The 17,044-nt window shown below is 35.3% G+C and overlaps 1 protein-coding gene across 1 annotated transcript in view; it reads right to left on the minus strand.

Moving 5' to 3' along the window:
- The window catches only part of LOC150085750 (AP-5 complex subunit beta-1-like), an 842,186-nt gene that overhangs the window by 185,445 nt on the left and 639,697 nt on the right, over positions 1 to 17,044 (minus strand). The window contains exon 20 of the mRNA XM_090374678.1: positions 14,307 to 14,391. Within this exon, the coding sequence (XP_090230804.1) occupies positions 14,307 to 14,391 (85 nt within the window). The remainder of the gene's footprint in view (positions 1 to 14,306; positions 14,392 to 17,044) is intronic.

Raw genomic sequence — 17,044 nt, forward strand, 5'->3', positions numbered from 1 at the left:
TTGCAAATGTTTGATCCAGTCGCATGTTTCCAGCTTCACTTGTAGTTCATCCAGCACTTCCTCTTTTTTTTTTTTAAAATGCTTTCTAGGAGTCACACATTTTATTTGTTTCTAATTTTAACATTGTCCAGGTCAGATAGAGCTGGGAAATGTTGAAATTAGAAAGTGAATTACTAGAGAATACATTTTTACTATAAAATTTCCATACATATGGAATTTCCATACATATTAATTTTACTATAAAATTTCCATTTATTTGTTGTAAATAAATTCATATTTATTTAAAATGTTCCACACAGCCAGAGGAAAGTCCCAGCTTTTGGTTTGGTTTGTAAATATGCTTTTATTTATCTAAATATTTAAGTAAATAAAATGTGTAAGAATAATTTAAAATGATGTTATCAAGACTGCCTGCTACTTTGACAATTTCTGAATAAATATTTGCAGCATATCCGAATCCTAAAGTATGTTGAATATCAGTCAGGTTAATATATCTGTCCTTGCCAGAAGGTTCATTTAAATAGTGAAAAAAAGATGTCACATGTTTGCAGTTCCACAGGATTTTTATCAATTTATTGAAGCCTTCTTAATTTATCCATTCCATGCTGCTTAGATAAAATTTCAATCCATAAGTTATGATGTTTGGATGATTTATAGTAATCCAAATAAGTCTTGGAATTTTATGCAAAGCGTTGTTGTATTAAATCTCTTTTTACAAGTGTTGCTGAAGAAGTCAGATATGAGTGGATTTAACACTCATATGTGCAGCTCCATGAAAAAGTTGACTAACCATCCACTTTAAATCTAAATGAAAAAAAAAAAAAAAAAATTCTGACTTGATAATATCATAGTGTGCTCTACCATTACCAAGAATAACAAGAATCATTTTTAAATTTTTTTTAACAACTACACCAAAAATATATGTTATATATATATATATATATACAGTGGAATACATGAACCCACCAATGGGTTCACCGAGCCACTCCATCCCAATTCCACTCTCACCTCCACGGGGTGGCCCCTGGGTCCTGAGTAACCTAGAGAAGGAAGGCTATGTAGGGCCTTCCCTTCAATATGCTATGAAGCATGCTGAAGGGAAGGCCCTACATATCCTTCCATTTTCGAAAGGGAAGGCCCTGTTTCCCAAACCACACCTGGTTTGGGAAACAGGGCCTACATATCTGGTTACAAGTAGGTAGGCTGGTAATCCGAGTTTTGTGGAAGTGAAAGATTAGTTCATTTCAATACAGAACACTTTCGAAAAACCAATAAAGCATACGATTTTGGTTTGCCTTGGGCTTTGTTATATTTTGCCCAACCTGGTTTTGCCCAACCTAATTATATTTTTTTATTATAATTAGTAGTAGTAGCAATTGATTCAAAAAAGCAAGATGATGCAAAAAGAAAGTCGAATATGAGTGGATTTATCACTTGTATTTGCAGCTCCATGAAAAGGCTGGCTAACCATCCACTTTAAATCTAAATGAAAATAATCCATTTCTGACTTCATAACATCATAATCAGAAACATCATTGCGAAGAAACAGATAAATAACACAAACAGAAGAGGAAAATGAAGATACAAGGTAGGAAAATATGTATATATTTTCCTACCTCGTATCTTCATCAATATGTATATATATTAATGAAGATACGAGATAAAAAATATGTATACATTTTTTAAAAATATTTTTAGATACGAAGATAAAAAATATGTATACATTTTTTAAAAATATTTTTAGATACGAAGATAAAAAATATGTATTAGAAGATAAGAAGATAAAAAATATGTATATATTTTCCTACCAAAAATTTTTGAAATATTAAACGTAGGGCAAATATAGCCAATTAATGTGCCAATGAATGCTAAAGTGCCCACTTGTTAATGGCGAAACCAAAACAATGTGAAATATCACAAAAGATACATAAAATTTCACATTGTTTTGGTCTTGTTAACAAGTGGGCATTGGTCTAAATTTAGCACTCATTGGCGTATTAATTGGCTTTATTTGCCCTATGTTTAATATTTCAAAATTTTTATACATATTTTCCTATCATGTATCTTCTGTCCATGTTATTTTTCAGTTTCTTCGCTCTTTCACACTTTTTTTTTTTTCCTTCTCTCTCTAATTTATATTTCTTTTATATTTATATATATATATATATATATATACAGGGTGTATCGTAAATAGTGGTCCAGAGTAAAGGAGTCGGTACACTGTGTTCTTAGGTATCACGTACAGGAATTTCAGTTACTTTTAGTCAAGATTTGCAGAGAAATGCTGCGCAGGATTCGGGCGGACCCACAATTTTATAACAAGATTTTATGGAGTGACGAATCATCATGTAAAAAAGATGGTTATTTTAATATGCATAACCTACACAGCTGGCAGCTGGAAAATCCCAATTTAATGAGGCAAGATCGATCCCAGTATCAATTAAAAATAAACTTGTGGACAGGGATCATTGGAGGGCAAATAATTGGCCCTTTTGAGCTACCCGATACATTGAATGGGGAAAACTATTTAAATTTTTTGCGAAACGACCTCCCTGAGTTATTGAGAGATGTCGACTAAGAAATACGAGACACAATGTGGCTGCAGAATGATGGCTGTCCTGCTCACTTCGCTGTTATTGTACGAGAACATTTAAATCAAACTTTTCCACAAAGATGGATTGGGCGGTTAGGCCCAATTTTATGGCCACCACGTTCATCGGATCTCAACCCCCTAGATTTTTTCTACTGGGGGTGTCTGAAAGAAAAGGTCTACAAAGAGGAAATCACTTCTGTCAAACAATTGCGTCAAAGGATTCAAACAGTGGCTGAAGAAATTAATGCAAACGGATTTGCTCGCAGACTCAAACGATTTTTTATTCGGCGATGCAGAGCATGCATCACCGCTAATGGTGGCCATTTTGAGCATTTCGTTTAGTTGAAATAAATAGTTAATTTGAAAAGAATGTTTTATTTCAAAAAACCCAATCAAAGAACTTAAAATAAAAAAGCTTTGAATCCAAAATATCTTAGGCAATTAAGCTACTTTTTGTTTTAAATGCCAATAACTTTTTTTTCTGAACTGTTAGCAATTAATGTTGTACCATTTTAGAATCTTGATTTAATAATGATTTTTTTAAATTAATGGGCACTGACAGTGTAGTACATTTTTTTTAGACAATATGCACCTAAAGTCACATGACTTTTTGGAGATGAGTATCGAAATAGGAAAAAAATGAATTTCTTTAAAAACCTTTGACTTTAAATTAGTCGAATGTATTTGTTTACGATAGTGCACCTATTCAGGAGTAATAATAAAAAAACAGAATTAAAAAATATTGATATTTGTTGAAATTATAGGCAAATTAGTGATGCAAGACACAGAAATTTAAAAAAAAAATGAAATTTATTTTTTTCCGAGAATCTTGACTAAAAGTAACTGAAATTCCTGTACGTGATACCTAAGAACACAGTGTACCGACTCCTTTACTCTGGACCACTATTTACGATACACCCTGTATATATATACACACACACAAAGTTGGCCTAAACATTACATCTTGAGTAGAATTAGTGGTAGGATATTGACAAAATATTCCCCCACCCCATTTTGTGCCTTTCTTGCTGTGCATTCTATGTTCCATGTATGGTTTGGGAAATGGAGTACATCACACAATAACTTCTCTGATGTACTTAACTGCAACACTGGTTGGTTCCTGGCTACTGTGGTGGTATTAAACATTGCATGATGTCTGATGGCATTCCAGCCAGCTAGATCAAACTTCCACTGTGGTATCCTCGATGGCAGACATGGTCTCCCTTTGCAAAGGGTGAACACGGTAAAGTTATTACTGCTATAAAGGTTTTTTTTTAACATCTCATGTACAACAATGGATCCATCTCATGTAACAACAATGGATCCATCTCATGTAACAACAATGGATCCAACACTGAACCCTGAGAGACTCCATTAATAACATTAGTCCACGAAGAGCAGTGTCCATTGATTACCACTCTCTGTCTTCTCTCACTCAACCATCCCTTTATCCATAGCAGCAATTTTCCTCCAATGCCACACCGCTCCAATTTGTTCAGCAGTCTTCCATGTGCAGCAGTATCAAAAGCCTTTCTAAGATCCAAATATATGATATCAAAGTTCCTCTGTGACAAGATTTCCCCTTAACAAAACCATTCTGTGTCCGAGCTATAACTGAAGTCTTGTCTAGATGATCCTGCGGTGTTTCTTTAACCAGTGCCTCCATTAATTTCCCTGGAACACAAGTTTAAACTAACAGGTCTATAATTACTTGTGTCGCCCTTTTAACCTGCTTTGTGAATTGTGGTCACATTTACACAAACCCTTTTGTGTAAATGTGACCACACACACATTTAAACAAACCCTTTTGTGTCACATTTACGCAAACCCTTAGCCATAATTATGGCTAAGGGTTTGCTTACTTCCTTTGCTGCCTCCTTTACTATAACTGGATAGATCCCATCCACCCCGGGTGCTTTTTTATGTTTATCTTCAACAATTTCTCCTCCACTTTACACTCAGTTATTACAAAATCATCCAGCTCACTGGTAGAGTTTAATTTACCTCTGGCATTCCCCTCCCTGAATAACTCCTCATGTGTAAATGTAGATGCAAAATACTCATTCAATATCCAGTGGACCAATCTGATTCATCCACTTCCTTCTAGAGTTTACATAAGTAAAGAACTCTTTGCTGTTTTTCTTTGCAAAAGATTTCTCATAATCTGCCTTTGCCTGCCTAATCTCCTTTGTGACTTGGTTACAGACCAGCTTATATCTATCACAGGCTTCCATGTCACCTGTTAATTTATATGTATCCCATGCATTTTTCTTCTCTGCCACATGTCTCAATAGTTCATCTGACATCTATTTAGGCCTAAACCTTGAACAATATTTCTTAGTTGGTATGTAAAGCCTAGTAGCTTCCAAGATTAATTCTTTGAATGCCTCTCATTTTGAATTTGCTGTTGGTAACATCATCAGTTGATCCCACCGTATAGAATTTAAATACTGTCTCAGACCACCATAGTTGCATTTACGAAAACAAAAACCCTTCCCTTTACTCCTGATGGTAGTTACCTCTTTGAGTAAATCCCACTTCAGCACACTGTGATCACTGCCACCTAGTGGTTCCTTTATCTGCAGATTCTTAATGCATGAAGAATCACTACTGATAATCAGATCAAGAGTAATACTCCCTCTAGTTGCCTCCCGAACATGCTTATGTAGAAAACAATCATCGAATAAATCCACAAAAGCCTTGCTAGTGTGTGAGTGACCAACCCACAAATTCCAGTCAATATCCGGGAAATTAAAATCTCCCATTATAAGACTCTCTGATTTACTGGCCCACTCTATTTCCCTGTACAATTTCTTATTATACTCATCAGAGTCATTAGGCCTATAACACACTCCTACTCTCAATTTTGATCTCCCAGTGCTTATGTCACACCAAACTGACTCGACAGTGCACTGTCCAGTGATGTCGACTGGCTGCACTTCCTTGGATTTTATGTGTTTCTTAACTAATAACATAACGCCTCCTCCCTTCCTATCCTGTCTATCCTACCTGTACACACATTGTACTCCCCAAGTTCCAGCTCTGCATTCCTTATATCTGTTTGATACCACTTCTCTGATATCCCAAAAAATGCAGTTGTTTTTGCTTTAAACTTCATTTCCTGCAGTGATTTGAATATATTTTACTATCTCAATATGTAATTGAGGACTAGCCTGACTCTTAAAGAGATGGTTAATTATGGTAGCATCATTCAAAGGTTGTATAACCTCTCAGAGATAGCTGTAGAACTATCTCTGAAATTGTTAATTGGTAGGTCTCTTGTTTATATACATGTTTGCATATGTACTATTACAGATGATTTAACACCTAGTTGCCATCTTTTCCACAGAAGGTTATTGCAGCTACTTGAAATACAAATATAAAGGCAAGAATTATTTTATACCATGCATCATTTAAATGCTGATAGCCTTTCTAATGGGGGGGGATGAATATTAATTTCTACTATTTGCACCCAAACCATTTTAAGTTTGGCTAGATAGAAAGCTGTGTGCTCATTTGCAGTGTGGATGGTATTAAAGACAGTTGTTAGATAGTTTGAGGCTTTTGTTGTCCAGTCCAGTTCCTCTAGTTGTTCCTTTATCATATCTACCATGTTCTCATCATGAAAGACCTCAGAAATGGAAAGCATGCTCAATGCAGCTAGTACCCAATACAAGCACAATACTCATTATAATCTTCTGTCATGTTCCTACATAACCTGACATATTTAGCTTGGAAGCTCTTTATAGAGATCTGTAAATAAGAATTATTTTGCTTGCTTATGTATCTTTGGCTATGATAGATACAGCTTATTGCTTATCCCACATATCTTTATTCTTCCAAACAACAGAAAAAAATCAATTCCCTTTATTCATGGGACAGATCATTCCTTGCAACCAGTGATGTCATTTCTCTTAGATTAAGTGCAAAACATACTCATTTTCCTCACCAAGCAGCGAATATTTCTTGCAATTTTGAAGTATAATACAATTAGCTAGCATCAATAGAGGAATATGATGCAAAAAAGCAAGCTTATACAGCATTAGCCAAAGAAAACCCCTTTCCATTTCACTGATTTATTCATTCCAAATGTTTATCTAGTTCTGCCTTGAATTTATTTAAGCTATCAACTTCCACAATAACCAATGGAAGTTTGTTCCAACAATCAGCCACCTGCTGGCTAAAGGAAAACTTCCGCACATCTATTCTACAACTGTCTTTCCTCACTTTGAATCTATGTTCCCCCAGGTTTGTAATCTGAACAAGAGGAAGAATTCCATCAGCATTGAGCTTGCTCAGTCCATTCAAAGCATTATACATCTCAATCAGATCGCCTCCCAGGTGCCTAGTCTCCAGAAGCTGCAATTTACAGAACTTAAGAATTTTTCTTCATAATAGCACCTGTTTGTTCTCCCTCAACAGCCTTGTTGCCCTACTCTGTACTTGTTCTAGCAACTCTACATCCTTCCTAAAATGAGGCTTCCAGACTTGTACGCAGTACTCAAGGTGTTACTGACCATTGCCTTATACAAGGGGACAATCACCTCCTTATCCCTGCACGAAAAGTTCCTGTATACCATTGACAAGACCCCATGACCAACTCTGGCAGCCTGTCTGCACTGCTCAGAAAACTTCATATCTGACTGCACAATTACCCCCAGGTCTCTCCGTAGCCAGGTGGTCAGGAGCAGCAGTGCGTAGCACACACTTCTTGATTAGACCGGGGTTCGAGCCCATGACCACCAAATACGGAGGATGCAGAAAGGTCAGGGAATGACCACCGCATATCCCCAGAGCAATATAGCCTTATTTGCTAATGCTCCTAAAAACCAAACAAACAATCCCTAGGTCTCTTTCATTCTCCACTACCCTGAGTGTAACACCAGCAGTTGGTACATTTCTCTGAGGTTACTGTCACCCATATGCAGTACTTTGCGTTTGTCAATGTTAAATGCCAGTTGCCACTTCTCAGCCCATCTCCCCAGCTTTTCCAGATCCGGTTTCAGCAGCATACTGTTATTAACAACCCTGCCAACCTTTGTATTATCTGTAGACTTTGACATTAAGCTTGATATACCTTCATCAATATCATTGATAAATTTAGAAAACAACAATGGGCTCAACACTGAACCCTGTTTTTTTTTTTTTTTGTTAGTTATTGGTGCATTATAGGTGGTAGATGGCTTTCATCAACCGGTGAAATACCACCACTTTGCTTATTGGAGGCTTGAAGTGGTGAAACCCATGTTTAGTCTCTAGAGCAAAGTTTCCGGCATCCCCCTCCCCCCATACTTCTCCTTCAACCCTAACCCAAACACGGTACTAAGTACTGTAGGTTCTAATACCTCTCGTGTTTGGGGTTCACATAAAAAAAAAAAAAAAAAAAAACAAACAGGGAGGAGAGAAGGAAAGCAGATAGATAGATCAATGGCAATAAACGTATGGGTTGGTGCAACAAAATGTATTAGTGCCCACATTTAAAGGTTGAGATTGTTATTTTTGATCATACCTTCTATAATATGACTTCTCTCATTCAAGATCCCCAATTAGAAGAAAGATGGGAGGGGAGGGGAACAATTGCTTAATGGGATCATCATGGGCTGCCTCATAGATATCATTCCCAGGTGGCAAGTAGAGGGAACAAATAGGAGGAATCCGTAAGTTGCTACCACCTTTATATTGGTGGTAAGTGGTATAGCTCGAACAGGAGGTATGGTTACTCACAGGGATGGCAGTTCTTCCTTGGACAGGGCCATCCCATTCTGTCCTAAATAATTGAACAATCAATTATTCAAATGCAAGTAAGGGGCCTCATTTACCTTTAAATATGCCTAATGTAAGCAGCAAAAGCAACTAATAGATTTAGAGAGTCGTACATTGCTAGTGGTGGTATGGGGGAGGGAAGATGCTGCTAGCTGTGGTTCTAACCGTAAATATTCAACGTCTGCCACTTCTGGGCTTCCATGAATCTTCAACTATGATCAAATATGAGGGGCCTATCAAATCCACTTTCTTCTTTTTCGTATTCACATACAAAAAGAACTTATCTTCATTTTTAGCTCTATCTCTCTCTCTCTCTCTCTCTTTCTCTCTCTCTACAAGTGATTTTTCATATTTAGCTTTCGCCCACTTACCCTATCAGTGGTTAAATTATAATATTCATACTATAACAACCAGATATGTCTGTGGAGTCTTACATTGATAATGTTAGCATTAGTACTGGAATATGATGCAAGAAAGAAAGCTTATACAGCATCAGGCAAAAAAAAAATAAAAAAAGTAAGAAAACCACCTTCCCATTTCAACCATTCATTCACTCTGAAAGTTTGTCCAGTTCTTCCTTGAATTTATTTAAGCTATCAACTTCCACAATTATAGATGGAAGTTTGTCCCTGCAATCAACCAACCACATTCTACAACTGCCTTTTCTCAATTTGAAACTTGTCCCCTCAGGTGCATAATCTGAGCTAGAGGAAGAATCTCATCAAGCATTGAGCTTGATGAGATTAATTCAAAGCCTTGTATACCTCAATGAGATCACCTTGCAGGTGCCTAGTCTCCAGATGCTGCAAATAGCAGAACTTAATCCTTTCTTGGTAACAGCAACCTTTGTTTCCCTCACCAGTCTTGCTGCCCTTTTCTGTATTTGTTCCAGCAGCTCTATTGTTATCAATTTTTAAAGGCACAAAAGGTGATAATGTTGTACAAATTGGCACTAATGATATTAAGAGTAGGAGATCTGAGGATATAATTAACATGCACAGAACAATTTTGAGAAAAAAGCCATAAGAGTCAACAAAGATGGAGAATTGAAGTCGCAATTACTGTGTAAAATACTATACATTTCCTTTATGTTTATTTGTTTTCAAATGTCTGAGTTTCTTTCCACCTGAATGGAAAAATCATATCTACATATAGTACGGCTTATGTTACCCATCTATGGACAAATTCAATGGAAAAGTGTGGTGAAACTCAAGCAATTGTTCTTGATATTTGAAAAGCTTTTGATTGTGTTTGGCATAAAGGACTGCTAAATAAGCTTCTTATGGTTTGCCAACTGTTGTTTGTAATTCAGTATGTATCCAGTTTTCTTTCTGACCACTCACTGTGGGTGATGGTAGATGGGTCTCTGTCTTTAACTTCTCTACTAATGCTAGTGTTCCCCAAGGTTCAGTTCTTTCTCCCACTCTTTTCTTCTTGTATGTACTTCTCCCACTGTTTTCCTCTTGCTAAAAGGATTCTTCTGCTCCTATGCTTATCTTCAATGACACTCCGATTTCTAGGCAAGACCACATATCTCTATTGGGGATTACCATCTCTCTTGGCATAAGCACATTACAAATATTGCTTCCTCTGCATCTTAAAAACTGGGTTTTCTCTTTCGCTCTCCGCATTACTTTTCTTCCAAACAGCTGTTCACTCTGTACAAATTGCAAATCCACCCGACCTTTGATTATTGCTCCAAGATCTGGGGCAATATTTTTAGTGCCCTCAAAACCTCTCTCAAGCTTCTAGATTCCATTAAAAAGAAGGCAGTTAGGTTAATTAATGACTAATCTCTAACAAAGTCCACTCTCTGTCTCATAGACATTCTGTTTCTGTTGCATGCCTTTTCTATAGATACTTCCATGGCCAATGTTTTTTTTTTTTTTTTTTTGTTAGTTGTTGGCGCATCGGCTTCTGTGGCCATAATGCACCTCCCAAGGTTTTTTTGCACTACTCTGATCCAAGCCCGAGGCGGGATTCGAACCCGCGACCTTTGGGTTGCCAGGCAGGCACTTTACCCACCCAGCTTGCCCGGTCAGCACCAATGTTATTATGAATTGGCTTCTATAATTCCTGCTCTCTATCTCTCTCTCTCTCTCTCTCTCTTACAAAGTCCGAAAACATGCCACAACTAGTTAACATCCTTTTGCTGTCCAACTTCAAATTCTCGGAGAACCAACTTTTCTTCTTGCTCATTTATTCATTCAACTTCCATTCTCTGGAATAACCTTCCTTGTTACCTATTTCATGAAAATTGCAATCTACAGAAGTTCAAGTCTAATATGAACAAATATCTTCTTTCATCTTCTCAACCTTTCCAATGCACAGTACTAAGTACTATAAGTTCTATACATTTCTTGTTTGGGGTTTTCACAAAAAAAATTTTTTTTTTTAAATTAAAAAAAAAACATGAAGGAAATGTGTTGCATTTTCTAGATCTTACAAAAGATAGAGAATCTTGTATATATATCTTTTGAAATTTTATATTTTATTGAAGGACACTGTTTTGTAAATTACCTTACAATAAAACATTACAGTCCACTATAGACAACAAAGCTGTTTCCTGCATTCCAAATTCTACTCATGCCATGTAAAGTACACTAGCAGCAACTGGTGATAAAGTTCTTGAAATTCTGCAGAATTATAAAGTTTTTTTAGAATTTTAAAGAATTTAAGACAGTTTTAATTTTTTTTTTTTTTTGGTGTAAAAGACAGAAAAAAACTAAGTTTCAGTGACAAGATGGATAATGGGTTCTAAAAGGAAGATCCTCAGTATGGAAAATGCAATGATATGGCAACATCAGAATATATACAATTTAATAAATATATCACTGCACTCTAAATGTTGAACTGAATCTTTGGTCAGTTTCTAGATTTGTAATCCTAGAATCTAGTTTCATCCAAGTTCACTTATAGTTCTTCATTTACTGATTTCAACTTGGGTGAGCTCAGTCAACCAGAGCAAAAAGTCAAGTTCGAACAGACAAATCACAGTACCTTAATCAAAACTGTGAAAATCATCACTAATATTTCTGGATGTCTAATGCATCTTTTCCGCCAAAGGTAAACATGGTTCAAGAGTTATGAATGCTTTTTATACTAGTAATGGCACAAAATAATATACAGTAAACCCCCGCTATTCGCGGTCGCTGATTTACTATAAAATGAAACCTAAAAAAATGTGAATTTTAAAGTGCCGTGAACATTTTCCACCATAAAAAAACATGGGCGTGGCTAAAATTATCTTTCCCGATCAAAACAGCGCTCGGTGGGTGGGGGGAGAGGGGTGACAAAATCGCGAGTGTGGATGTTTCTCGCTAATCCTTGTTCAGTGTGTGTTATGCGCTTGTCATGGAAGGTTTCGTCGTTTGCTTTTAATTTATATGCTTATAAATTTATCAATTCATAAATTGATATGCTTACAAAAGTGATAAATCAACCGTTTTGCAGTGTAAAACAGACTTTTTCTAGTGTGTTAATGGAAGAAAGTGACTTTATTGTGGACAAGTTCTTTCTAACCCGTACAAAAATATGGCTACGAATAACAAGGGAAATGTGAAAAGATCAAAGAAGGTGATGACTGGCGAATAAAATTGAGTTATTAGATAAAATTTCTAATGGTGAAAGTGTCTCCTCACTTTCTGTTATTGAGAAAATCTATTATAAAATCAATGAGTCAACGGTACGATCAATCAAGAAATCGGAAGAAAAATCCGCCGTAGTGTCGGTGAAAACGCGCTAATTTCTTCAAAAATTTGCTCTGTAACTCGTGATGTTAAATTAGAAAAAATGGAAAAAGCTTTAAATCTGTGGATAGAAGACCGAACTCAAAATAAAATTCCGTTAAATTCACTCATCATTCGTGAAAAGGCAAAACTCCTTTATCAAAAGTTTAGCGAAACTAAAAAACTTATCCTGCCAGTGCTATCACTGGCGGGATAAGTTTTTTAGCTAGCAAAGACGCTGGTTTGAAAGATTTGTTTGAAATTTCTAATAAATATTACATGTAATATTAAATTGTTTCTTATTTTCATTTCGATGCCATATGCTTGCATTTCACTATGTACTGTCTATGTACATAGTCATATTATGAAGGTACATATAATACATACATAGACAAAATTTTAGACTAGTTTTTCTTATATATTTCATACATTGGAACGAAACCCCTTTATTACTATGGAAGCCATAACTCAGTATTCGCATTTTTGGTATTCACAGCATTTCTCAGGAAAGTAATCCCCGCGAATAGCGGGGGTTTACTGTATATGGATTTTATCTATACTTTATTTATGCATAAAGGAAGCTCTTTTATTGTCAAATTTTTTTGCATTCTGTAACATGAGAAACATAAAAGAACATGAAAATGAGAATCGTCATTTTGTTTTTCACACAATGAATTTGCATTTTGAAGACTAAAAAAATCTTTTTTTTTTTTTTTTTTTTTTATTGAAAACTTAATAACTAACTGTTTTAATTGTGGAATGAATCTGTGAAGCTAGGCTTGGCACATCATTCAGGGGGCCAGGGAATTCTACAAATTTTATTATAAAAATATTAATTTTAAGTTGAAAATTTAAAATTACTATACTAGTAATGGCACATAAGGAAGAAAATTTACAATTTAAGTTTCTGTAAAATTAAAATTTTTTGAAATGTATTATTGAAACTTTAATTTGATGATTCCATTCCTTTCTCCAAACATATCATAGGGAGGGAGTGGAAAAGGGGAAGATAAATGTTAATTTTTACTTTTTTTTATGAATGTATATTATTATTATTATTATTATTATTTTTATTATTAATACTGGAAAATGATGCAAGGAAGAAAGCTTATATATATATTGGCTTTCTGTTAAAAAAAAAAACCTTGCCCATATTGTCTGTTCATCCCATCTATTATAATGTTGATAATTCTTCTTTATATTTATTCAAGTCACCAACTTTCACATATGGTAGTTTGTTAAAATGATCAATTGCTCTGCCTGATAGCCAGATGAAAAGATTTTGTATAAAATGAAGGCTGACAGAGTGCATATGCAATCACCACAAGACAATTGCTGCAGCTACCCATTCACTAATAATACACAGTGAGAGGTGCACAGAATTCCAAGGAGATCACTTTGAACAATTAGTGTGATTTCGTTTTGTCAATAAATGTGGAAAAATTTGCTCTCTTTCTTTCTCAATTTATTTCCAACTCATCTTGTCCATATATATTGAGAATTGTTCAAATTTGGCCAGGGGAGTGTTTAATTATTTCAACTTAACTTGACACAAGGAACATGGTGCAAAGCATTTTATACGAGGAACCTCATAGTGTCCCATTTATTCAGGAAATAGTAAATATCAGTATATAAGAACAATCTTTCTTGCTTTGCTTCTAGAACTCCATGTCTGCAGCCCATAGTTCCCCTTTCAGTAAAACTAAACAATATAATGTGATGTTTTCCACTGCTCCTGTTTTTCACACTTTTATAACAAAAACATTAGTAATCTCCATCACACAGCATACTATGATGGAGATTACCGTTTTCACCATTAGGTGTGGTTAATACATAATTTATACAAAATAATGTGAAATAATGTATAAAAAAAGTCATTAAATGTTCTTCACATAATCATATATTAAATTATTGGAATTAAAGGAATATCAAGCCGACCGGGCTAGCCAGGTGGGTAAAGTGCCTGCCTGGCACCCCAAAGGTCGCGGGTTCGAATCCTGCCTCGGGCTTGGATCAGTGTAAAATTCAAAAACTTTGGGAGGTGCATTATGGCCACAGAAGCCGATGCACCAACAACTAACAAAAAAAAAAAAAAAAAAAGAAGAAATATCAATTACTGGAATAAAAGAAATATCAATTACTGGAATAAAAGAAATATCAATTACTGGAATAAAAGAAATATGGATCACTGGAACAAAATATACTTGCTAAGAAAAAATTACCTCTGATTTTTCCACATACAGGTGTTGTTTCTAGAGTAATATGAACAGCATACAATAATTGAAAATTTTCTTGTGCATTTTGTAACTGAAAAATAATAGATTATAATTATAAAAAAGCAAACAACAAAAGAAAATATGTTTTGAGACTAATTCTCTATATTTCAGTACATATCAAAATTCAAAATGGTATATAAAATTGTGATGTGTGGCTACCTAACTGGCTGTTTTTTTTGTTTTTTTTTAACCAAAAGACAAAAATTAGTTGCACAGTTGAATAATTATGTACCTATTCTCTTGAAACTCTACAGAGACTTGTATCTATCAACTATATTTACAAGTAATAGTAGTTGTTTTTGTATTTACAATGATTTCAAAAATCAATGTAGAAGGGTACATCCTTTCAACAATGATTCTAGATATTTATAATGCATATATAATATAAGAAAAGAGGATATTACTGAAAAAACTAAAATAAGAAATAAATAAATAATTCGAAATTTTATTTCTTTACCATTTTAAATATTTTTGCCTCTATTTTTTTTAAACAAACTTTTGATTTTGCTTTTATTTTTAGCAATAGTCCAGCTCTAATGTTCAGCTGTAAAATTAAAATATGGCAAAAAAAAAAAAGGTAAATAATATGTAAATCTACAAAAAAAATACCTTAAAAAATTCGCTCCAGGTTATTTTCCTTGAAGGATTAAAAGAGAGGGACTCATCAAGCACTCAGCTGCCCAGACCAATGCTTGAGCCCATGCTCCAGTGTCAGACAATGCAAAGACAACCACAGCAGCAGAGACCTTTGGTTTCACAGGAAGAAGAAATATTTGGCAACTTGATTGTGAGGAAGTGGGAAATAAATTGTACAAAAAAGACAGGTGGAACAGAACCAGGGTATACACAGGGTGTTTCAAACATGATGTTCAATAATTTAAAGGTGAAAAGTACAAACTAAAATAAGCAAAAAAGTTCCAGTGACCATCGGGCCGCAAATGAGCTATTTTTGAGATAATGCACATTTTCTGTTAAGATTTGCCCCTGACTATGAGAGCACTAGTTTAGAAAAAAAGCTGTGAATCCTTTGCTAAGGGTGGTTTTCATAAACATAAGATAATACATTTTTAATTTTTGGTTTCAACACCACAGGATTTTAAAGATGTCACATGTTACAGGATGTTCTTTCTAACACCCTTTCCTCAACATCAGATTTATGCTTCTGGGCTTACCTGCTCATACTCCATGTGTGAAGCACCCATGTTCTCTAAGGCATTGATTTACCCTTATGAATGTGCACCTGTTGGGCTGCCTTCAGCAGGGAAATGCTTCTTGGTAGAAACGTGCAGCCTCGAGTGCACTGCCATTAACTTTATCACACATGAAATGCATGTCCAGGGGCTCACATCTGGTGAGTACGGGCTTTGCACACCCAGAGTCCCGAGCTGGATATCATCATTCTTCTCTTTCTTGGTGATTCCTTTCTACTTCTGACACACTCTCACTCTCTCTCTCTCTCACACACACACACACACATGGTAATTCAAAAAAAAATTTTTTTTGGCTGGTGCAGCTTAAGCCTTGGGCTTCCTTGCACCATATGAGTAGTAATAATAATAATAATGTCTGCATACTCTTCGTTGCTGTAACCTCTTTCCACGTTGACTATCCTTTGACGAGTACTAGCATGCCTTCTATTTCTCAGAGCATTGAGAGAGAGGGAAAGGGAGAGAATGAGCATAACCTATCCTAAACAAACAAGTCAATGGTGGATCCCAACTAGAAATGTGCAATATCTCAAAAACGATTCATTTAACACGTTGACTGCCAAGGCTTATTTGGGTAAACTGGTCTCCAATGCCAATTTGAGTTAGGCATGTTAAATTATTCAAAACCCAAATTATAATATATATTTATCACCAAAACTCATAAAAAAAAGCTTATTGTTATAAAAAAAGCATCGTGAATTATCTCGTAGTTGGCGTATGTAAAAGAAAATTCTTGTGGAAGCCAACTGCGAGTTAACTCGATTAAATCAGATGTGTTGTAACTTGCAGAATTCTCTGTATATGAATCAGTGCGGTGCATAAATCCGCCGCAGTGACACAGACTTTGCCATGTACGTTGTATTTAGTACTTGTCACGGCTAAAAAGAAACTAAAACATGGATAAGAAGAGCCCACTGACTGAAGAAGAGCTTGAGCTCTATGCTAATATGAGTGACTCGGAATTTGAAGAGTTTTTTGAAGAGTCATATGGTCCTGGCTCATAGATCGATCAGATCAAATGTTCTCGTATTATTCAGCGCTAAGAAAAACCATCAGATGTCCGAAAAAAACTGTAATACATATTATAGAAATATATATGCATAACGAATACACTCTTTTCCGTCAAGTTATGGATTTCTCTCAATTTCGGACATTTTATGGTGGAACCCGTAACTTGACAGGAAAGTTACATTGAATCTTTGATTGGAGAAAAAATACTAAACGTTCAAAAGAAGATTAGGTCTGAACGTAAAATTCATTATTTAGAATTTCAGTTGGCTATACCACCAACTGGAAAAAAAACCACGGCCGACTAAGCCGTGTCAAGTATGTACGAGAAATAAAAAAACGCCATGGAACACACTATTATTGTCTTGTCCAGTGTGCTAAGAGAAGCTAGCTCTTTGTGTGAAGAAAATATTCCTTTTTGTGAATAAATTCTGTTTTCTGGCGCTGTGGTTCATTTATCATTCTTAT

This window comes from Mastigoproctus giganteus, chromosome 5 (assembly GCF_048544385.1).
Source record: "Mastigoproctus giganteus isolate SK-2022 chromosome 5, ASM4854438v1, whole genome shotgun sequence".
Lineage (NCBI taxonomy): Eukaryota > Metazoa > Arthropoda > Arachnida > Uropygi > Thelyphonidae > Mastigoproctus > Mastigoproctus giganteus.